The sequence below is a fragment of the Dictyostelium purpureum genome (genome assembly GCF_000190715.1).
Source record: "Dictyostelium purpureum unplaced genomic scaffold DICPUscaffold_292, whole genome shotgun sequence".
In the NCBI taxonomy this organism is placed as follows: Eukaryota; Evosea; class Eumycetozoa; order Dictyosteliales; family Dictyosteliaceae; genus Dictyostelium; species Dictyostelium purpureum.
The window spans coordinates 1-23330 of NW_003519628.1; the positions used below are offsets into that span (position 1 = coordinate 1).

Consider the following 23330-nt stretch of genomic DNA (forward strand, 5'->3'; position numbering starts at 1 on the left):
TATAGAAATAACAACAGCAACATAAAACAGATAACAAAAACAATAACAATAATAATTTGATGCATCTATTATCGTCATTTAATTCACCTCATTCATATTAAATAATATTAATACTTATTGTTCAATTTAAATCATGCACATATATGTATATGATTATTATCTTGTTTTTTTGTTATTATAAACTATTTTGTTTGTTTTTCACTTTAAATAACATTTGCACACATCCATCAAAAAAAAAAAACAAAAAAAAAAATGATATATTGGGAATAATAGATATTAGTTATATTATATATATACATTAAAATTTTTATTTTTTTTTTAAAATATTTTATTTTATTTTAAATTTCCATTTATTTCTTTTATTCGAAATATTAAAGTTTATAATATTTAAATTAACTTTACAAAATATATTGGAATTAAAATCTTTTAAAATATATAGTCTAGTTAGTAGATAATAATAAAAATAATAACAACTTGTTATCAATTATTTTAACTTTCACTTACTCACTCACTCAATTTATATAACTACTAATACTATTACTGCTACTATTACCACCCTATTAATTAATATCAGTATTGTATAAAAAACAATAAAGGGGGTAAATAATAATAAATAATAATAATAATAATAATAATAATAATAATAATATTATAATAATAATATTATATTAATTTTTATATACATACAAACACAAATATATATACATATATATAAATATTTTTTTCTGTGTGTGATATTGAATTAATATGGATACAACTTTATTTCCTTTTTTCCCTCACTCATAAATAACCATCACAATGCTGCACTTAAATGTGTTAATAATACACACAAACATAAAAAAAAAAAAAAAATGTGTGTTTTTTTATATGTCAGTGTGTATATTTATCTCTCATATAATTAAATAAATAAACCCACACTCACACATTTTCAAAAAAGATAGTTTATATCTAGCTTAATTTATTGTTGTTTTTTATATCTAATATTGTTTTTGTTTATTTCTTTTTTTTTTTGTTTTTGTTTTTTTAAATTTTAATTTGATAATATTATTTTCTTTTTTAAAATTATAATTTTATTTTATATTATTTTATTTTTATTATTTTTTTTTTTTTTTTTTTATTACTAAATTTAAAAAAAATATATTTATCACGGGTGTATTTTTTTCCCCCCCTAACTAGAAAAACAAAAAAAGATTTAAAAGATATTTTGGCCGGTGTTAAGTAAAAAAGACCCAATTTTTTAAGGAGAGAAAAAAAAGATTTTTGGGTTTGGGTTAAACCATTAATTAATTAAATACATAGTTTTTTTTTTTATATTATATTCAATCAATTTTTATTTTATTTTTTTTTTTTTTAGGTTGCGTTATATATAACTATATATTAACCCAATAACATTTTAAAAAAAAGAATAAATAATTAGCAAAAAATTATTAAATAATAATAATATAAAAGATATATTAATATTATATGTACATTAATAGCAGAAATAATAATACTACATAATAGTGTATTGTATTTTAAAAAGTAATAATTATTTATTTATTTATTTATTTATTTATTTAATAATTTAATTTCAACAAAGAACCAAAATTTTAATAATTAATAATCACACACAATCTCACATACACACAATTTTTTTTTAAAAAAAAAACAAATTAAAAAACACACCACCTCATACAAATATAATTAAATGGATGTATAAAAATAGATTACTAATTGATTTCTCCTTTTTTTTTTTCTCTTTTTTATTTTTTAAAAATATTTTAATTTTTAAATTTTAACCTTATTTAGATTTTCTTTTTTTTTTTTAACATAATATTATAATTTTTAATAAAATTAATAATTAATTAAAAAATAAACAATAACTAATAATTAAAATTAGATAGGTAAAAAAAAAAAAATTCAATAATAATAATAAAATTTTAAATCAATTATAAAATTTTTGTAAATAGTTTTTTAAATAATAAATAATAAATATAAATAATAAAATGACAAAAGATAATAATATCAAATTAAAACAATCAAATAATAGTAATAATAAAATTAAAAAATCAAATAGTGGGAACATTAAAAAATCATCAACCTCCGATAAATTAAATAAAGTTAGTAATAATAGTAATATATATAATGACGATCTTCTAATAGAGTTCTATAAAGATGATATTCCATTCAGTAAACAGACATTAAACAACCTTAGTTTACTCTTAAACAATCAAACAACACGTCGTATATTCATCCAATTCTCTGAAAAAGAACATTCACACAACCATGTTCTCTTTTGGCAAGAGACAAAGGAGTTTAAAGAAAAATTTATTGAAATAAATCAAGAGCAATTATCAACACAACCAGAAACACAAAACCGTGATATAACGATGATGAATATAGATGGTAAAACATCTCATTCACCTGCCATGCCATCAGTTACACCAAATCAAACTGCAACTGGTGACTCTGATACCCAATCCAATAAAAATAATAATAACAATAATGGCGAACCATCAACCCCACGTAAAAATGGTGCTTCATTAAATGATGAAGCCTCATCATCATCATCAACCTCACCATCAACAACATCACCACAATCAACAACACCAACAAATAATAACAATAATAATAAATCACCATCACAAACTAGAAAAATTCAATCAAGAAAGAGTCAATTTCTTTCTGGTAATCGTGTGTCCCGTGAGGCCACCCCTGATGATACCGACGATGATTCTGAAAATGAAATAGCTATGATGCAAAAAACTAACCTTAAAAACTGTCTATATATTTTTGATAAATACCTCACCCCATCATCCGAGTTGGAAGTAAATTTAGATTTTAAGACATTTATAGAAATAAAGAAGAAAATTGACCAAAACCAAATCACCGCGAATATTTTTGAAAAATCACAAAAAGAAATCCAAGAAGTTATTGCCAATGATTCTTATTTCCGTTATAAATCCTCAAATACTTTCCGTTATCTTTTAACTTGTGCTGAACAATTTGAAAAAGATAATAGTTTAATACCATCAGGTGACAAACCAAAATTAAAATCAAGAAAATCAAAATTCTTTTGTATGTAGTTTATATAATAAAAAATCAAAACAAAAAAAAAAAAAGAAAAAAAAAAAGAAAAAAAAAAAAACATAATATTATCAACACCAAAAATGCTCCCGCTGTTATTCAATGCTCGTTTTTAAATACAACCCCAAATTTTTTTTTTTTTTTTTTTTCTGGGGGTAAAAGAAAAAAAAAAAAGGGAAAAAAAAAGTTCATTTTTTTTTTTTTAGGTAAAAAAAAAATAAATAAAATAAAATTAAAAAAAAAAAAAAAAAACCCGGTATTTGAGTTTTTTTTATTTTAAAAACCATTTAAATTAAAACCTGGAAAAAAAAAAAAAAAAAAAAAAACCTAAATAATTTTTTAAAAATTTTATTTTATTTTATTTTTTTATTTTTTTTTTTCGTTTTTTTAAAAACAATTATAATTAATTTTGTGTGGTCAACAAACCTTATTTTTTTTTAAATATCATATATAAATAAAGATGTCATCAAATAAAGAATTAAATTTAGAAGAACAATACGAAGAGTTATTTAAAATTGTAAAAAAGAAATGTAAAACTTTAATACCAAATATTTCAGCCAAAGGATATTTTATAAATGAATTATCAACATTAGCTAAAACTCAAAAAGAAAAAGTCCAATTAAAGCAAGCCTTAGATGAAAAGTTTCAAAGTATTGAAAGTGGAAAATACTGTTACACATGTTTTACATCAAAGAATGATATTATAATGACCAATAAATTCACAAAATACGCTTTATTTAATCAATTCGATTGCACTGACAACTCATTAACAATTCAATCAGTTAAACCAGTTTGTGACAAATGTTTTAAATTATTAGATTTTAAATATGTTTTTGAAAAAATATCACAATATCAAATCGAAAGATATAACAGCAACAATAACAACAACAACACCATAGGAGACGACGAAGACGAATGCATCACTTTAATTAGACATTTTGCCCTTTTAAATAAAATAGATATTTTACAACCAGATTGGAAAGAAAGAGTTCAAGAAATTTTTACAATTTTATTTTCATTATATAATATAATAAAGTAAGTTTTTATAGATATGTGCATATGATTTTAAAATTTTAACACTAATTTTTATTTTTATTTTTTTTCGTTTTTTTAGTAATTTACCATCAGTTTCAATTAAAGTAGGAGGCGATTCAAAGAATTTATTTAAATATAACACTTCTCTTGAAGTTTTAAAACAATTATAAATATATAAATAAATAAATATAAATATACAAAGTATCGGTTTTGCCTTTTATTTTTATTTTTTTTTAATTTTATTTTATTTAAAATTTTTTTTTATTTTTTTTTTTTTTTTTTATGTTTTTAAAATTTTTTTTTTTTTTTTTTTTGTGCGTAAAAAGAATATTTTCGTTTTTTTCTTTTTCATTTAAGATTGTTTTTTTTTTTTTTTTTATTAAATAAATAAATAGAATAAAAAAGCGATGGTAGTTCCTGCAGCAAAACCAACTAAAAAGGGTACTACAGCTACCACTGAAAAACAAACTAAAGTAACAACTACTACAAGTAAAAAAGTAACACCATCAACCACAGCCACAACCACAAAATCATCTGCAACTAAAGAAATTAAATCATCATCATCAACTAAAAAAGTTGTTGAATCAAAAAAAGCAGTTGTCGAAGAAGAATATATTCGTCCAACATCAGGTGATAAATCTTTAGAAAAGATAAATGAAAATGAATGGTTTGATATGAACTTAAAATCAGGTGGTTCATTCATCAATATTCCACCAATTTTAATTGACCAAAAGTATGTATAAATAAAATCAATATTAATATATAGTTATAAATAAATATTAATTTGTTTTTTATTTACATTTTTTTAATTTCCATTAGCAATTTATTATTATCAAATAATAATACAATTAAAATTTATAACCCAAATTCAGGTCAATTAAAATCTCAAGCTTCATTAGAAACAAACAATGAAATGATTACATATATAACATCAACAGGTGGATTATCAAATAGTATGACCATTTATTTATCAAGTTCATTGGGTAAATTTTATCAATACGATATTAATAAAAAATCAATCATCCCATTCGAAGAGAATAACAATAAAGTCGTTTCAGTTGGTAAAAGCAAGATTAATAAATTTTTAATTTGCCCAGTAAATCAAAATATTATTTACTTTATTACCGAAGATGGGGAACTTTTCAAATATAATAGATCAACTAGTGAACCAGCCAAATCATTAGCCAATAATACAATTAAACAAATTCAATTCATTTCAATTTCCAGAGACGGTAACTTTTTAGTTGTTGCCAATAAATCATTTATCCAAGTATTAAACTTAGAACAATCATCTATTGTTGTTAGCAAATTTTATAAATCAGAATATCACATTACCTCACTCTCAGTAGTTCCAGTATTCAGCGCCTCATCATCAAATAATAATATGTCAATTTCTTTCGGTACAACTTTAGGTAGATTAAACTTTGTCAGCTATAGCAAAGAACAAAATCAAATTTCTTTTTCATCATATAATCATTGGCATTCAACTCCATTAATTTCAAGTTATTTCAATTATGATGGTACTCTTTTATTTACAGGTGCATATGAAAATACTCTTGCAATTTGGACAGTTTCAACTATGAGAAGAAAGGTATTACCACGTTTAGGTGGTGCTATAGTTCACATCAATTGTGATCCATTATCACAACTTTTAGTAGTCACTCTTTCAAATAATAAAGTTCAAGTTTTAAATGTTTCAGATTACAAGTCATGCTCAATCATCACTGGTTTACAAGGTCAATCAAATAATAAGCAACAACAAAGCTCTGAAAATAAAGTAACAAGTTTCATCGAACCAATTACAAACAATTTAATCTTTAGCGGTCAAAAGAATGGTGTTATTCAATTTTATAATATTAAAAAAGACAGAGTCGAAAAAGAAGTTATCGTTTCACCACCAAGAAATACTGATATCTCTACTAAAAAATCAAAAGGTAATAATTTAAACCCAACTTTTAATCCAACTAAATTGGCATTAGAACAATCCAACGTTGGACCATTAGCATTCCACAAGGGTAAACCTTTATTTGTCTCATTCGAATCATTCAGTCAACAATCACCAGATAAATTAGAATCTAAAGTAGTACTCAAAGATCAAATATTAAAATTCTGGGAAACCTTTGATAATGTTGGCTGTAAAAATACTTTTTCAATTATGTCACCACACCAAACCAATATTTTATCAATGTCTTTCCATCCAACTGACAACATTTTATTAACTACCTCTGAAAAAGATTTCAAGCTTTGGAAGAAACAATCAATGGAGGCTTTAGATGGTGAAACCAAAGTTGAAAAATCTTACTGGACCTGTTACTATGAATCATCCTATAGAAATTTAGCTTGCAAAGCCTCTGCTTTCTCCCAAGATGGTTCCATTTATGCCGTTGCTTGTGATCATCTCGTCACACTTTGGGCAACTAAAACAAATGCACCAATTGATGTATTATCTTTTTCCTCACGTCACATTGTTTCCGAATTAACTTTTATAGATAATAACCAAATTTTGGTTAGTTATAAAGAAAATGGTGCTATTGTTTGGGATCTTTCAACCAAAAAACCAACAAGAGTCTATAATTTCGCTATTAAACCTTTCACAGTTTGCCAAGACTATTATGCTTTATCACCAGAGTCATCAAGAAATCGTATTATGATTTTTTCAAATAAAAATCATCAATTATTATTTAATACATTAGTACCAGTACCAAAGAGTCAAGTAGTCGATCAAATTTTATTCTCTAAAGATGATCAATATGATTGTATACTTTGTATCACAAGCGATAATTTAATTTATGGTTTCACAACTTACAAAGATCCAAATACTACTCAATCTGGTTTCTCAGATATTGGTTTAATTCCATCAGGTTCAGGTGTTATTAACCAATATGTCCAAACTCAAAACTATATTAAAAATAAAGATAGTAAGAGACAAAAAGTTACCTCTACTACTGCTATTACAAAAGAAGAACAAGAAGAAAAAGAAAAAGAAGAATCAATGTTTATTGGTAAAGAAATTTTCACCAAACTTCCATCAACTCAAGATATTTTTGGTGCTGCTTCACATATTATGCCAGGTGTTCAAAATATTTATCAAAAATATATGGATTCTATTTTAGTTAATAATAATAATTTAGTTAAAAAAGAACAACAACCACAACAACAACAATCAGTTAATAAAGACGAAAATATAAATAATGTAGATGAAAATATAAATAGTAGTAATAATATAGATGAAACCCAAGATAATACAAATAACAATAATGTAAAGAATACAAGTTTAAATAATAATAAATTCTCTTCAATGAAAAACTTTTTTGATAATTTAGATGAAGAGCAACAACCATCAGCTGCTCCAATGGAGACTGCTTCAAATGATAGTGCCTCAGCATCAACTACAATTAAAAATAGTAAATCAAAATCTTCATCTGCTTCATCAAAGAAAAGAAAAGATATAAATTAAGAAAAAGAAAAAAAAAAAAAAAAAAAAAAAAATAAACAAAAAAAAACAATTAAAATAATTAAAAATAATTACTGTGTGAATCACAAACTACTTTTTTTTTTTTGTATAATTTTTTTTCTATTTATATTCAAACAGTTAAAATCTGGATCTATTTTTGTAAAATAATTGTAGTTTTTTTATTTTTATTGATAAAAAATTATTTAATTATCAATAGCAACTTTAATCCCAAAAAGTAAGAGGGGGGTTTTTTAATTAAAGATGAAAATTGTTTTTTTTTTATGTAAATACATAACATTAATTAAATAAAAAAAAGGGGTGAAATATTACAGATAAATAGTAATTTTATTAAAAATTTACCACACAATTTAAATTTATATTTTATCATTAGTGAATATTTATATCTGAATATAAGATAACTAAACGAGTATTTTTAATTTTATTTATATTTTTTTTTAATTTTTTTTTCAAATTTATAAATATATTAATTATTAATTAAAATATAACAAGAAAAAAAATTAATTTTTTTTTTTTATTATAGTTTGTATTTTTAGTTGCAGTATAAAAAAATGGATAGTTTAAAAAATGAAGATAGTTCCATTAGAGTAGAAAATTTAACTAGAGGTTATGGTGACTTTAAAGTATTGGATAATATAAATTTTAGTATAGAAGAGGGAAGTGTTTGTGCACTAATAGGTGCATCAGGATCAGGTAAAACTACAATTATTAAAGTAACGTATTTTAATATAAAAAAAAAATATTTTTTTTATTTTTTTATTTTTTTATTTTTTTTAAATATTAATCAAATTTTAATTTTTATATTTTATTATAGACACTATTGGGAAGATTGTACCCTGATGGAGGTAGAGTATTAATTTTTGGAAAAGAACCGTATAGCTCTCCAGACTTTGACTACCCAGGTTCTTTAGTTGGGTATGCTCCTCAAGAGTGTGCACTTTATTTAGAGCTTACCATAGGAGAAACATTGGATTTTTTTGGAAATATTCATTGTATGGATAAAGAGTTGTATAAAAAAAAAAGAGATTCAATTATTACATTACTAGGGTTACCAGATAAAAATCGAATTGTAAACACTTTAAGTGGTGGCCAAAAAAGAAGGGTTTCATTAGCAGGTTTGTATCAAAATATTAATATTAATATTACTAAAATTTATAATTATTTTTTCTAATCATTATTTTTTAGTTGCTTTTTTACATGACCCCAAAATCTTATATTTAGATGAACCAACAGTTGGTATTGATCCTTTAATTTCAAAGAGGATTTGGGAGCATTTAAACCATTTATCTAAAAATCAAAATGTAACAATATTAATAACCACACATTATATTGAGGAAGCAAGACAGGCAGATAGTATTTTATTGTTAAGGGATGGCGCCATTATTGAGAAGGGTAGCCCAGGTGAATTACTTACAAAATATAAGTGTACATTTTTAGAGGAGGTTTACTTTAAAGTATGTGGAGCAATTTCACCAATAGATCAAATAGAGGTTCAAACTTTAGATGGAGGTGTTATTGAAAAAAATAAGGTCGTAGTTGGAGACAACAACAATTCATTATTGATGAATAGTGGCCTACAAGAAATTACAATGAGCAGGAATAATAATACAGCAACCGAATCAAAAAACCAGAAAAAAGTTACGAGGTTAGATATAATTAAAAAGAAATTTTCTCATTCATATGCTGTTTTTAAAAGAGCTTTACTATCTGTTCGTAGGGTAAAGTTATTGTTGGTACTTTTAATAGTTGTAAGTTTAAAATATTATATATTTAAAACATAAAAATTTCGATTTATTAACTTTTTAAAGTCACCCACTCTTCTATGTATTTTATTTTTTATCACAATAGGAAGTGTACCTCATAGTGTACCCTTTGGTTTTATTAATCACGATAGTGGGACCTTTGGCAAGATGCTCATCGAAGAGCTTAGTAGGGGACCAACATTTAATATGCACAATTTGACACAGATAGATACTGCTATTGGGGATATAAGAAATAGTAAATTATGTGGTTTTATCGAGATTCCAAAAAACTTTTCAGATGGTGTTATCAATAGATACTTCAATCCATCGGATGTATCTTTACCTAATTCAGAAGTTATTCCTTATTTAGATGAATCAAATCAACAGATCACAGTTTTAATTATGCAATCTCTGCAAAATGCTTTTATAAAATTATCAAATGATTCCGGTGTTAAAATATATCCAATTACAGAAACAGTACAAGTTTTCGATGGAAATTCTGATTTTACATGGTTTTTAGGTCCTGGTAAATAGTTTTATAATTATAATCTAAAATTAATTATATATTAATAATATCTTTTTTTAATATAATATAGCAATAATACCAGCAATTATATTTGTTCATGCAATGGTATATATGGAAATTCAATTAATTAAAGAAAGAAATAATGGGTGTATGGACAGATTATTCAGCTATGGAGTATCAGCAGGTTCAAATATTGTTGGATATATTATGTGTAATTGTGTAATATTATTTATTCAAAACTCAGTCATTTTGTTGTTAGGTCACTTTGCTTTCAATGTACCTGTTAGAGGTAATATTGTATTGGTATATTTAATACTCTATATGATAGAAACTATTGGTGTGGAGTATGGTATATTATTTAGTATATTTTGTGAAGAAGAGGTGGATGGAGTTCAAATTTCATTAGGTATTGTATTAAAATAGGGTCAAAACTATAAATAATTTTAATATATTAATTCTCATTTTTTATAATTATTTAGGGGTGTTTTTTACATTGTTTTTTGTATCTGGTACTATTTGGCCTTTGGAGGCAATACCCTCATGGTTTACATGGGCAACATATATAATGCCCACGACCTGGGCTTGGAAAGCATTAAGAGCTGTAATGATCAAAGATTTACCTTTCTCTCATATAGATATTTGGAGACCATTTGTAATTATATTTGCCGCCCTTATTCTCTGGTTTTTTGTAATTATTCATTTGGTTAAATTAAGACAAAAAAATAGTCGTTTTAAATTCAATATTAAAAATCTAATGAATAAAATAAAAAAATAGTTTATATAATGTATATTTTATTTAAAATTTATATTTTTCTTTCTATTTTCATTTTTATTTTTCTATTTTTCTATTTTTCTATTTTTTTTTTTCTCGAATGATAATTTAATTTTTTATTTTTTTAAAATTTTTTTTAAATTTCATTATTATGAGTAAAAGATATTTTTAAAGTATTTTTTAGATTATACTAAAATAACTGATAAAGATTCTCGAAATTAATTTAGAATAAATATGAATAAAAAATATATAAAAAATATATAAAAAAATAAAATGAAAATTTTAAATTTACAAAAACATTTAGACGTGTTAGAAATAGAATCAAAATATCTATTTTTTTTTTATTTTATAATATAAAAAAATTATTATTATAATTAACAAAAATTAAAAAATAAAAAAAGATATTTGATTCTGGAAACATTTTTTTTTAATTTTTTTTTAATTTTTTAATTTAATAATAAAATCAGATCTCTATAAAATCCAAATTTTTTAATTTATTTTTATTCATTCCAATTATAAATATAATATTAATATATAAATACAAATAGTAAAATATAAAATAAATTAAAATGTCAGTTCCAAAAGTTTATTATGTAAATATTAAATTTAATTAAAAAAAAAAAAGATTATATTTTTTTCATACTAATTCATTATATTTAATAGTATCCAGTTAGAGGTAGAGGTCAATTTGTTGTTGCTTTGTTACATTATCTTAAAGTCGATTTTGAAATAGATACTACTTCAAATGAGCAAATTAAACCAGAAACCACCTTTGGCCAAGTTCCATACTATGTTGATGATGAAATCAAATTAGCCCAAACCCATGCCATCGCCCGTTATCTTGCCAACAAACACAAAATCCACGGTAAAAGTTTAGTTGAACAAGCTAAAGTTGATGAAATAGTCGATTCTGTTTGGGATACTCTCAACCCATGTAAGTTAGAAAATATATAAAAAATAAAATATTTTTCTGAGTGATATTAACTTTTTATTAAAAACAATAGTATTAGCAGCTACCTTTGGAGGCAATGATAGTGCCAAAGAAGAATACAAAAAGAACAATAAGTTACACCTCTTCCTTGATGTTTATGAAAAGAAATTAAATGAAAACAAATATATTGCTGGAGGGGATGACTATACTCTTGCTGACTTTGATGCTTTTCTCGTGTACAACTACATTGATCTTTTAGGTTATCTTACAGATCGTAACAGCTATCCAAAACTTGAAGAATTAAGAAAATACTTTACTTCACTTCCACAATTACAAAAATATTTCGAAAGTGTTAAAAACACTCCATTATAATCTTTATGCACAAATAGATTAAAAATAAAAAATATATATTGAAAATAATAAAATAAAAAAAGTTGAATTTTTTTATATAATTATTTTATTTAAAATATTATTATTTTAATAAACCCAGAATCATGTGAAGAATGGGCCAATAGATATGATTAAGAAGTCCCTATTCCTTAGGATCATTCATTGGCATCTAAGAAGAAAACCCTATTTATTTATTCCTTGTATTTAAATTAAAATAAATTTTTATTTTATTATTTAGTATATATTATATATTATTATTTATACTTCTAATTCTATTGTTTTCATAAAATAATAATCAGATTTAAATATTATAATTTTCATATTTAATAGTCTTTAAAATAATACAAAGATTTCAAATGATTATTAATATAAAAAAGTTATTAAAATATTCAAAATTTATAGTTATTTTTATACCTATAAATAGTTTTATTACTTAATTTTGTATTTTAATTAATAAATTTATTTATTGTTTGTATAAATTAAAAACAAATTATATTATTAATTTACAAAAAATATTTTTTATCTGTTTTAAAACATTCTACATGTTATGGTTGTACTTCCTGTATTTTTGATGGATAGCGGAGAGCCTTTTAAATCTTTTTGGAAAAGTTCAATATTGGTAACTGTATGGCTTTCTAGTGGAAGCTTATCATTGCTAAATTCAACAATACCAACACCACCACCATTTACTACAATTTCAATATTTGTTTTAAAAAATTGATGGGTTTTCTAAAATTATGTCAATTTATTATTTAAAATTATATTTAGAAATATATAGAGAATTAAATACCTACAGTATCACTTATTGTTTCATTTGGTTCTGATTAAAAAGAAAAAAATTAGAAAATTTTCTGTAAAATATTTAAATAAAAAACAAGAATAGCATACTTATAGTCCAATTTCCAAGCTCTTTTCATTTTAATAAATAAATAAATAGATAAAAAAAAAGAAAAAAGAAAAAAATTAGAATTTTTTTTGTAAAATATAATAAAAAAAAAAGAATAACATACCTATGTACATTACTTCTGACACTTTTCATTTTAAATAAATAAATGAAAGATTAATTAATTAATTTTTTTTTTTTTTTTTTAATATATTTAATAATTACTTTTTATTATTATTTAGCTTAATTATATTAAAATATATATATGAATGAAAGAATGTTTTATTAAAAATAATTTGGTATTTATATTTTTTTTATTTTAAATAAATTTATTTTTTTAAATTCACTTTTAAATCTAAGAAACTGTCTCTTGGCTATTTAAATTTTTTTGACCATTATGATGTTAATAAAATGTCGAAGAAATGGAAAAAGTAAGAGATTAAAAAAAAATTTATATTACTTTTAAAAATTAAAAAAAACCACCCAAACACTTTTTAACCAAAATAAGGGTTTATGTATCACTTGCATCATATTTTACAATATTTTTAAAAAAAAAATTAATAAAAATTTAATTATTATAAAACAAATTTATGGGTTTTTTTTTTTAAATTACCTTTCATTTTTGTATTTAATAGACTTTCACAAATATATGTTATATAGTGTTAAAAGTATCATTAAAAACAAACCAATCATTAACTTTTTTCTAAATCTTCATTTTCCTTTAATTATTGTCATCAAAAAATAACTTTTCTTTACCCACCCTAAAATTTTTTTAACCATTTTTTTATTTATTTTTTTATCCACTTTTTTTTTATAATCATTATCACTGGGAGTTTTAGATTTTACAGATTCCTACATATTATTAATAATACATTTATTAATTACCTTTAATAATAATATTTAATTAAATTTTTTTAAAAAAATTTTTTTTTGCCAAAATCTTTTTTAAAAAAAAATTTTGATATTGCAAGAGCCAACCAAGACTGCACAAATTTGAAATGCACAATTATAGCAATAGATAACACCAAACACCACATATATATATAAATGATATAATAAAAAAATTAAATCAGGTAATATTCCCCTACTGGGATATTTATACAATTTAATTTCAATCGATTTTAATTTCTATACCATTCAATAATAAACACAAAAGTAATACTTATAAGTAGTACTACACTCAATATCTGAAAATAAAATGAAAAATTAATTGGTATTTATACTATTTTGAAAATTGGTATATTATGATTTTGATAATAGAGTGAAGTGAAGTGTAGTGTGTGAATTTTTTTTATATATTTGTGGTTAATTATGTATCCCACCACGCAGAATACATAATTAACCACCATATTGATAATAGAGTGAAGTGAAGTGTGATGTGTGTTATATTACAATAAAACTTGAATGATCAAACCCACTTGAATTTGCCTGAATGTCTATAATGAAAAAAATAAATTTTATGAAATTATTTTCTTTAAATACTTTTTAGTTTTTTTAATAAAAATGAAAAAAAAAAAAAAAATTTTAATTTAAAATTAATTAATTAATTAATCTATAACTATTTCCTAATTTATTTAAACATCAATTCCAAAAAAAGTAAAATTTGTATTGCAAAAATAAATGTAGATCTGCTACAATCAAAATTGGTAATCATTTGAAACAGGGGAGTTTTTTTTTTTTCAAAATTTTATAATTTTCAAATAAACCAAACACATCTCCTTTTAAATAAATCATTTTTCCATTTATATTATTTTATTATAATTCATTTTATAATGTTTTGTAGAAAAGGATAAAGTAAGAATTTGGTAGTTCATTATATGATAATGAAATTGGTTGGATTGCGGGAGGAAAAAATGGTTAAAAAAAAAAAAAAAAAAAAAAAAAAAAAAAATTTAATTACAATTTAATTTTTTTTTAAATTTCTTTAAAATTTTTTAAACATTTTTTTATTTTTTAATTACAATGAGCGCTTTTGTATCATTTTTACATTTATATTATTTTATTATAATTCATTTTATAAAATATAGTGAAAAACGAATAAAGTAAGAATTTCGATGTTCATAATACGATAAAAAAAAAAATTTAAAAAAAAAAAAAAAAAAAAAAAAAAAAATTTCTTTCTCAATGATTATGTCAGTGGATATAAATGACCCAACATCAAAGCCTTTTACTATTGGAAATTGATTTGAATTAATCTGGATCCTACAAACATGAAATCAGTTTCATCCACCCAATATCAGTGTTTACTTTATTGAATTGAGCTTTTAAAATTTGCTGATCTTTGTATTAGATTAATCTAATGAAAGTGTTTTTAGTTGTCCTAACTTTATTTAAAATCAACAATACCAAAATATTTGATATCTTAATATTAATTAAACAATTAAATTATAAAAAATATACTAAATAATTTATTGATAGGACACAAAAGTAAAATGTTTCATTATCATAGGATACAAAGTAAAAATTACAAAACCAAAAAGTTACAAAAAAAAATTTGGTATATTAATAAGATAGAACTTCCAGTAAACCTACCAACATCAAGCAATAATAATAATAATAATCAAAAAAGAATAATTTGTAAACAATCATAACAATTGCTCAAGGTAGTCAGCACTTAAAACAAAAAACTTTTAATTTTATTTAAATACCATAAACTATATATATTTTAAATATTTGTAACAAATAATTTATTAATTTTATTTTGTTTTACAATTTAGCTAATATTTTAATATTAACTTTATTATTTAATTTTGTATTTTAAAACTTATTATATATATCATTAAAAGTGGGTTGTTCGATATTTCTTTATGACACTACTTGTTCCTCCAGATTGAAAAAATAATATTTTATCAACATAAATTTGACTATTTTCATCTATTTATTTAATTTGTAATGGCACTTATAACTCTAATTTCGCTAACTGGTCTATCATTTGCGCCAGTTTGAAGTGCATTCATTTTTTGAACTATCTTCATACCGGTATTGACTCTACCAAAAATAGTATATTTGCCATCTAACCAAGGAGCTGGTCCAAAAGTAATAAAAAATTGACTACCATTGGTGTTAACACCAGAGTTTGCCATTGATAAAATACCTGCGCCTGTATGTTTTAATTCTTTAGTAATTTCATCTTCAAATTTTTTACCATAGATTGATTCCCCACCTCTGCCTGTTCCTGTAGGATCACCACCTTGAATCATAAAATCCTATAAAAAAAATAAATAAAAACTATTAATACCTATAATGAATACCATTTATTATAAATACTATAATTACTTTAATTAATCTATGAAAAATTGTATTATTATAATAACCTCTTTTAGCCAAATCATAGAAATTTTTACAAGCTTTTGGTGCATGATCAAAATACAATTCTAACCCTATATCACCTAGTGATGTTTGCAATACCACATCTCCTTTCCATTGTTCATCATTACCATTTGACATTTTATTTCCTTTAAATGAAATATGTAATTGATCAATGAAAAATAATAAAAAAATTAAAAATTAAAAAAAAATTAAAAAAATTAAAAAAAAAAATTAAAAAAAAAAAATTAAAAAAAAATATAAATATACACACATTACATAAAATAACAAAAAAAAATAAAAAAAGATATTTAATTTAATAAGAAAAATGTTTAATAAAAAAAAAAAACAATGCTATATTTTATTCGTTATTAAAATTTAAATTGCTGGATGTATCGTTATCCATTTCTTTCTTTTGATAAAATAAAATATAAGCATTCGATTGAGATTCTTCAATTACTTCATCTGGTTGAACAATTCTAGCTCTGCTATCATTATAATGAACCCAAATCTCTTGAAGATCATTAAAACAATAGGCAGTATAATGTCCTGAAAATAAACCTGAACCATGGTGATTTATAACATTTAATAGTTCATAGGTATATTCATTATTACTATTATTATTATTATTATTAATATTATTATTAGTACCATTAATTTCTGATGAAGGTATATCGAATTGAGGAATACTTGTAGATGGATTAGAATCAGTACTTGAACTGCTTCCAACATCACTTTGATTATTATTATTATTATTATTATTATTATTATTATTATTATTATTATTATTATTATTATTATTATTATTATTATTATTATTATTATTATTATTATTATTATTATTAATATTGTTACTATTTGACATGAATGGTTTTAAGTCTAATTCAAAAGGAAATTTAACTTTTGTGGTAATCTTTGAACAGCTTGAATTTGTCCATGAAAATCGCTTTAAAACAATACAGAGAACATTTGGTAATGAATCGATTGAAAATTGTTTCTTTGCATCCTGTTTACTTTTACAAGAATCACATTGATAAATCTTGCCCTCTAAGGTCTCTTGTTTTGTTAAAAATTTTATACAATCCTCCAAAGTGCAAAAATTTTCTTCATTAGGATTTAATGTTACATTTTCTTGGGTATTACTGCCATTATTATTATTATTATTATTATTAATATTATTAATATTATTATTATTATTAATATTATTGTTATTTCTTTCATTGTCACTTTTTATAATGGTCAACGAAGTTTCAACTGGTTCTTCTGCTATTATTGATTTAATTTCTTGACCCTTATTATTATCATTTATTTCATTTTCTTTATTAATTTCTTGATCTGTTTCATTGGTTATCTCTTGTTCTTTTTTTTTACCTTTACCTTTACTTTTAGAAGCTTTTGGTTTTGGTTTGGCTGGGTTTTTTTTTGAAACTCTTTTTGGTTTTTTGAAAATTGGGACATCTAAAGTTAATTCTAAAAATGATTCAATTCTTGATACATTATTATTACAATTTAAACAAATAATTTCACTCTTTAACTTTCCTTGAAATATCTTTGATACAATATCAATAGATTGGGCTGATGGAGTTGATGTATTTGAGGTTGAAGCAGATTCAATTTTTTGTGGTGATTGATCATTTATTGGTGAACTAGTATTTGAATTAGCATTTGTTGTAGTTATTTTTTCTTGACTATCATTATCTTGTTTTTGCACGCTAGAATTCTGTTTATCATCAACTGAATGTCTCCTCTTCTTTGTAGTTTCATTTTGTTCAAACTCTGCAGAGCTACGCTTCAATGGAGAAACATTCTTTGATTGTGGTGGTACCACTAAATCACTTAATATTTTATCAGCTTTTGAAATTGCAATAGAAGCAGCAGCCCTTCTTGTTCTACCCGATCTTAAAGTGCTGCCTAAAGTTGGTGAAGAAGCAATTGATTGTGATTGAGAATTACTGATAGATGAGGTTGTTTGTGTTGATTGCCTTGAAGCTTTTCTATTTGGGTTTAATTCGTTAGTAACAGCATCCAATAAGTAAGAGAGAAATTCTTGGGCATCTTGTTGTTGATAATTTTTAAATTTGGGAATATTTCTCCAAACTGCCTCTAAAAGACTTGATGGTGTTACAACGCTCCATTTACCAGACCAGAGTAATCTAAAAAGATAATGAAGTTGTAAAGTAAAGGAAAGATCATCAAAACCTGAAAACTTTGTTTTTTGTAATAGCTGTAAACATTCAAGTGTGCATTGTCTAACCTTGGGTTGATTATGATGTTGCTGTGGCTCATCAATTGGATAAGGATATTTAAATTGATTTTTACTGTTATTATTATTATTAACATTATTATTATTATTATTAATGTTATTATTATTACTATTACTACTATTATTATTATTTATACAATTATTATTATCATTTTCGCCATTTAATGGTGGAAAAAGTACCCTGCCAACATTTGGTGGTGATTTTGAACCTACATCTAATTGGAAAAAAAAGGATCTAAACTCTGGAATATTACTTAACGCTTGAAGAATTGTATTCATAAAACAAGTATTTCCTAAATTTCTTAAACCAGTGACCCCTGGAATCATCTTATTATTCTTTATTGGTGATGATGCAACCCTGGACATTAGATAACTAGAGGAATAATTTCTTTTTCCAATAATCTTTTCATATTCTGATACATCTACATCATTGTTCATTGACAACTTTGGTGATTGTGGCGGTGTTAAAATTGGTTGAGTGTCATTATCTATAAAACCATTTATTTCATTAATTTGAAGCACTGGAATTAATTGCTGTTGCTCTTGTTCTTGTTGACTATTATCTTTATTTAAAAATTGTTCTTTCTCCTCCTTTTCTCGTTGTTCCTGTTCTTCTTGTTCTTTTCGTTCTTGTTCTTGTTCTTGAAGTTGTTTTTGTAATTCTTCTTTTTCCTGTTGCTCTCTACTTCTATGTTTTTCGTGATGATCAATCAATAAACTAATAACTTTAAAATTGTCCTCTGGAGTTTTTTCAATAGTTTCTTGTAATGACTCTTGTGGTAAGTGTGGCTCCTCTGGAATATCTGTACTTTGTGGTAATTGACCCCTTTTTTCTATAATATCATTCAATTTGTCAACAATTTCATCAATTGTATTTTGTAGAAATGTTTTTGATTTTGATTCTGGACCATGATTTGCAATAAATTCATAAAGTTCTTTTAAACGTTCTAAATACTCTTCTGAATCTTTCCATTTGGGTTTTGTTGCTGTATCTTTCCAAATATTAAATAAATATCTTTTTAAAATTAATTCGTAATATGTTGCCTCTGTTTCTTCGATATCATCCTGTGTAATTCTAAAATAAAAAATTATTAACTATTTGTAATAGTAAAAATGATAAATTTAAAAAATAAATAAAAAACAATTACTTTTCTTCGTTATTAAATCTTGATTTTAAAAAATTGAATGATGTGTCATATGCAACACCTCTAAGAGTCTCCAATTCACCAGTGGCATTATCGTTTTCGACAAACTTTTTACAAAGGTAACTATAAAACAAAAAAAAATATTAATATGTTATTTTATTAATAATTGAATAATGATTATACTTACCAATAACAAAATTTATCCCTAATACCGAATACCAATGGATGGTGCGATGTTTTATAATGCCCTGAAATATGCTTATATTTAAAAGTAGCACAACAAATTTTACCGCATGTTAAACATAAAAATAAATTATGATTAAATTTACAGTCTTCACAACTCCATAAACTTGCATTAAATAACTTTTCGTTGATTATATTATAATTTAAGTAACCTAAATGTGGACATCTTTCTGTAGAGTCAATGTGAATATAACCATTTTCTACACCATTGATTAAATCATTTAAGTGGCCGTCGTAATGCACAAATGATGATGATGATGATGATGCTGCTGTTGGTGTTGATGGTGTTGATGATAAAGTGGTGGATGATGTTGATGGTGCATTTGGTGTAGGTATACCAATTATTGGTGGAATTGTGGATGGTGATTTAATTTTAATTGGAGTGTTTCTTCTACTATTAGCTGCTGAAATTTTCTCGACTGGATAAATTTGAGTTGGTGGTACAATTGTACGTTTTGGTCTACTATTAACTACATCAATTGATTGTAGCATTGGTGTATCTTTTTCAATTTCATTTACCTTTTCTTCTTTTTCTTTTTCAATTTCTTTATTAGACTCGTGGAGCCTCTTTTCTTCCTCCTTCTCTTCTTTTTTTCTTTTTCCTTTTCTTAACTGCTCCTCAGTTTCTAATTTTGATTGTCTAGCTGCACCTTTTGATTGAATTGGTTCAATCTCTATCTTATCCTCATTCTTTTCTTGTTTAATATTATTTTTTGAATTAATCTTATTGACTGTATTATTTATGTTACTGTTAATTTGACTCTCTTTTACTCTTAATTTAACTTCTTTCACATCCTCGATAATATGCTTAACTGTGTTAATAATTCTTCTTCCTGATCTAGTCTCTGTTGTGGTAATTGAACCGATGGGTGGTTGTGATTGTAATTTTTTTTTATTGATATCATTCTTTTCATCCTCCTCTTCATCATGGCTGCTATATTCATAACCTTCTTCTTCATAATCACTATCTTCATAATCGCTATCTTCCTCTTCAGTTGATCTTCGACTTTTTAATTTTATTTTAGATTTTGACAATATAGCTGTTTTTTTTGATTTTGTTGGTTTTGTTGGTTTTGTTGGAGTTTTGCTGACCGGTTTCCTTTTATTACTATTATCAGATTTATTTGTTGAATTTATTTTATTACCTCTTTGTCCCTTTGCCACAACATTTGAATGCTTTGATTCCTCATTAGGTAATTGCTCTTCATTTTTTTTCTGAGCTGATCTTCTAGTTTGCATTTTATATTGTTGAGAAGAGTAATTTATATATTATTTGTAAAGAGAAAAAAAAAAAAAAAAAAAAAGGATTTGTATTTATATGAAAAAAAAAAATTTTGGAAAATTATTTTTTTCAAAATAAATCGATTTATTTTGAAAAATAATATTATTTATTTGTTTATTTATCTATTTATTTATTTATTTATTTTATTCTATTTTAGTTTTTTTTTTTTTTTTTATTTTTAGGCCCTTTTAAAAAAAAAATTTAAAAGAGTTTTTTTAAATTAAGGGAACCTTTAACCCCCCAAAAAAAAAAAAAAAAAGAAATTTTTTAATCTTTAAAATTTTTATTTTTTTTTTTTTTTTTTAACCCTCCCATCTTTTTTTTTTTTTTTTAAAAAAAAAAAAAAAAAAAGAGGGGTTCCATTTATCTATTTTGTTTTTTTTTAAATAAAAAAAATAATGTGGTCTTATAAAAAAAAAGGTTAAAAATTTGTTAAATCGGCTTTGGGGGGGAAAAAAAAATTAAAAAATTAAAAAATTTAAAAATTTAAAAATTTGGAAAAAAAAAAAAAACAAATATTTTTTTTAAAAAATTAGAAAAAAAAAAAAAAAAAGTATATACACAATATATATTTATAAATATAGTTTATTTAAAAGGATTAATGAATGAATATATCAATTAAAAATTAAAAAAAAATATAAAAAAAAGTTAAAAAAAAATAAAATAAAAAAATAAAAAAAAATAAAATTAAAAAGAAATAAACATAATGGTTAAAATTTAAATCCTTTTGGATGTTTATTTATTTATTTTATAAAAAATAAATAATGAACATCTAAAAAAAAAGAAATATAATTAAATTACTAAATAAATATTATTATTATTTATTATTAAAGTACATTATTATAAATAAATATTATTTCTATTTTTACACTGTGATTATTATTTGATTTGATTTGATTTGATTTTATCTAATTAAAAAAAGAAAAGTGCTACTAAAAGTAATAATGTTGATAAGAATACTTTTGGTGATAATGAAAAACCACTGTTGGTACCAATTGGGTATAAACTTGTTGAGTCACCAAAGAAAGAAGCTTGACCAAAGTAGATGGTAACATTTCTAGTATCTGAAGCAAGTTTAAAGTTGTTGAAGGTCTTTTCGTGAACACTGAGATCGGTCATTTTAATTCTAACAAATGACCATTGAGTAAGATCTACATAGCTGGCTTTTTCGCCATCTGAAAAACTAACATAAATTGTATCGTTTAAATAAACACGGGTTGGAATTGAAACAGTTTCGACAGCAGCATAGATGGTTGGTTTTTTGGTGATTACTGAGCTATCATAAGAGATTTTCATTGAGAATTCTATATATCTATAATCATTTGAGTTGAATGAATTGTTATTTGAGAATGCATAGAAACCATTATCATTAATAACTTGAGTTTCGATACAACTTTCCATTCCAGCATTACAATTATTTGTAACGATATTAACAATAGAGTCACCATAAGTTGAGCTTGAGTATATATCTTCACCATAACCGTTTTCAAAGATCTTGAGACCACTAGTTAATGTTGAAAAAACTACAACTAAAAAAATTATATAATTTAATCTCATTTTTTTTTTATTTATATGATTATTATTATTTTTATTATTGTATTATTATTATTATACACAAATATTTATTTATAAGGAAATAATGATGTGTTGTGTGATTTAAAATGAAAGTTAATGTATAAAAAAAAAAAAAAAAAAAAAAAAAAGTGGGGGTAGTTATGGTTTATATTTAAAAAAAATAAATTAAAAAAAACAAAAAAAAAAAATAAAAAAACTGGTTAAAAATTTATTTTGCATGGATGAAAGTATGAAAATCAGTAAAACCCGTTACTGTTTCGGGATAATTATTTTTTTATTATAATTAAAGTTTTTTTTTTTTATGAAACATAAATGAATACAATAATTATTATAAAATAATAACTTAAAATCTGAAAAAGGAAAGTGGTGTGTTCTTATTTATAGGTTATATAAAATAATCCTTTTTTTTTACAATAAAACAAAAATAAAAATTATTATAATTACTTTAAACAAAAAAATGATTATTTACGAAAATATAATTACACAAATTTTTATTTTATAAATTATTTTATAATATTTTATTTTTTTTGTTTTGGTTTTTAATTTTTAATTTTTTATTTTTTATTTTATTTCATTTGAATTTTGAAATACATAAAACAACAAATAAATATAAATTTTTTTTTTTTTTAGGTGTTTTTCTGAACCAAAAAACCAAGAGGTTTTTTTGTTCACTTAGTTTATCATTATTATTTCTTTAAA

General features: G+C 23.0%; 8 protein-coding genes across 8 annotated transcripts; 5 read left to right on the forward strand and 3 right to left on the reverse strand.

Annotated features, from left to right (window-relative positions):
* The first annotated feature begins 1190 nt into the window (after window positions 1–1190).
* On the forward strand, window positions 1191–3083 carry DICPUDRAFT_92720 (uncharacterized protein). Its single transcript, XM_003291644.1, has 2 exons — window positions 1191–1521; window positions 1789–3083. Exon 2 carries the CDS (start codon window positions 1986–1988, stop codon window positions 3063–3065), a length of 1080 nt encoding a protein of 359 aa, XP_003291692.1. The 5' UTR covers window positions 1191–1521; window positions 1789–1985; the 3' UTR covers window positions 3066–3083.
* Window positions 3084–3526: 443 nt separating this feature from the next.
* Window positions 3527–4271, forward strand: DICPUDRAFT_82352 (uncharacterized protein; the record flags this gene model as incomplete). The annotated part of the gene is made up of 2 exons (XM_003291645.1): window positions 3527–4101; window positions 4181–4271. The coding sequence occupies 2 exons, from the start codon at window positions 3527–3529 to the stop codon at window positions 4269–4271; spliced, it is 666 nt and encodes a 221-aa protein (XP_003291693.1).
* A 237-nt stretch (window positions 4272–4508) lies between these two features.
* On the forward strand, window positions 4509–7558 carry DICPUDRAFT_82353 (uncharacterized protein; the record flags this gene model as incomplete). The annotated part of the gene is made up of 2 exons (XM_003291646.1): window positions 4509–4834; window positions 4921–7558. The coding sequence occupies 2 exons, from the start codon at window positions 4509–4511 to the stop codon at window positions 7556–7558; spliced, it is 2964 nt and encodes a 987-aa protein (XP_003291694.1).
* A 566-nt stretch (window positions 7559–8124) lies between these two features.
* Window positions 8125–10639, forward strand: ABCG23 (uncharacterized protein; the record flags this gene model as incomplete). Its single annotated transcript, XM_003291647.1, has 6 exons — window positions 8125–8286; window positions 8388–8688; window positions 8759–9321; window positions 9382–9841; window positions 9912–10247; window positions 10321–10639. 6 exons carry the CDS (start codon window positions 8125–8127, stop codon window positions 10614–10616), a joined length of 2118 nt encoding a protein of 705 aa, XP_003291695.1. The 3' UTR covers window positions 10617–10639.
* A 543-nt stretch (window positions 10640–11182) lies between these two features.
* On the forward strand, window positions 11183–11916 carry DICPUDRAFT_82355 (uncharacterized protein; the record flags this gene model as incomplete). Its single annotated transcript, XM_003291648.1, has 3 exons — window positions 11183–11206; window positions 11277–11547; window positions 11618–11916. The coding sequence occupies 3 exons, from the start codon at window positions 11183–11185 to the stop codon at window positions 11914–11916; spliced, it is 594 nt and encodes a 197-aa protein (XP_003291696.1).
* A 3783-nt stretch (window positions 11917–15699) lies between these two features.
* DICPUDRAFT_156321 (uncharacterized protein) lies at window positions 15700–16264 on the reverse strand (the record flags this gene model as incomplete). Its single annotated transcript, XM_003291654.1, has 2 exons — window positions 15700–16023; window positions 16094–16264. The coding sequence occupies 2 exons, from the start codon at window positions 16262–16264 to the stop codon at window positions 15700–15702; spliced, it is 495 nt and encodes a 164-aa protein (XP_003291702.1).
* Window positions 16265–16484: 220 nt separating this feature from the next.
* On the reverse strand, window positions 16485–21013 carry DICPUDRAFT_156322 (uncharacterized protein; the record flags this gene model as incomplete). The annotated part of the gene is made up of 3 exons (XM_003291655.1): window positions 16485–19461; window positions 19535–19654; window positions 19719–21013. The coding sequence occupies 3 exons, from the start codon at window positions 21011–21013 to the stop codon at window positions 16485–16487; spliced, it is 4392 nt and encodes a 1463-aa protein (XP_003291703.1).
* A 955-nt stretch (window positions 21014–21968) lies between these two features.
* Window positions 21969–22709, reverse strand: DICPUDRAFT_57498 (uncharacterized protein; the record flags this gene model as incomplete). Its single annotated transcript, XM_003291656.1, has 1 exon — window positions 21969–22709. The coding sequence occupies exon 1, from the start codon at window positions 22611–22613 to the stop codon at window positions 21969–21971; it is 645 nt and encodes a 214-aa protein (XP_003291704.1). The 5' UTR covers window positions 22614–22709.
* Between the last annotated feature and the right edge of the window lie 621 nt (window positions 22710–23330).

Excerpts from the sequence above, each read along its gene's own strand:
- DICPUDRAFT_92720 (XM_003291644.1), top strand. The coding sequence starts at position 1,986 with ATGACAAAAGATAATAATATCAAATTAAAACAATCAAATAATAGTAAT.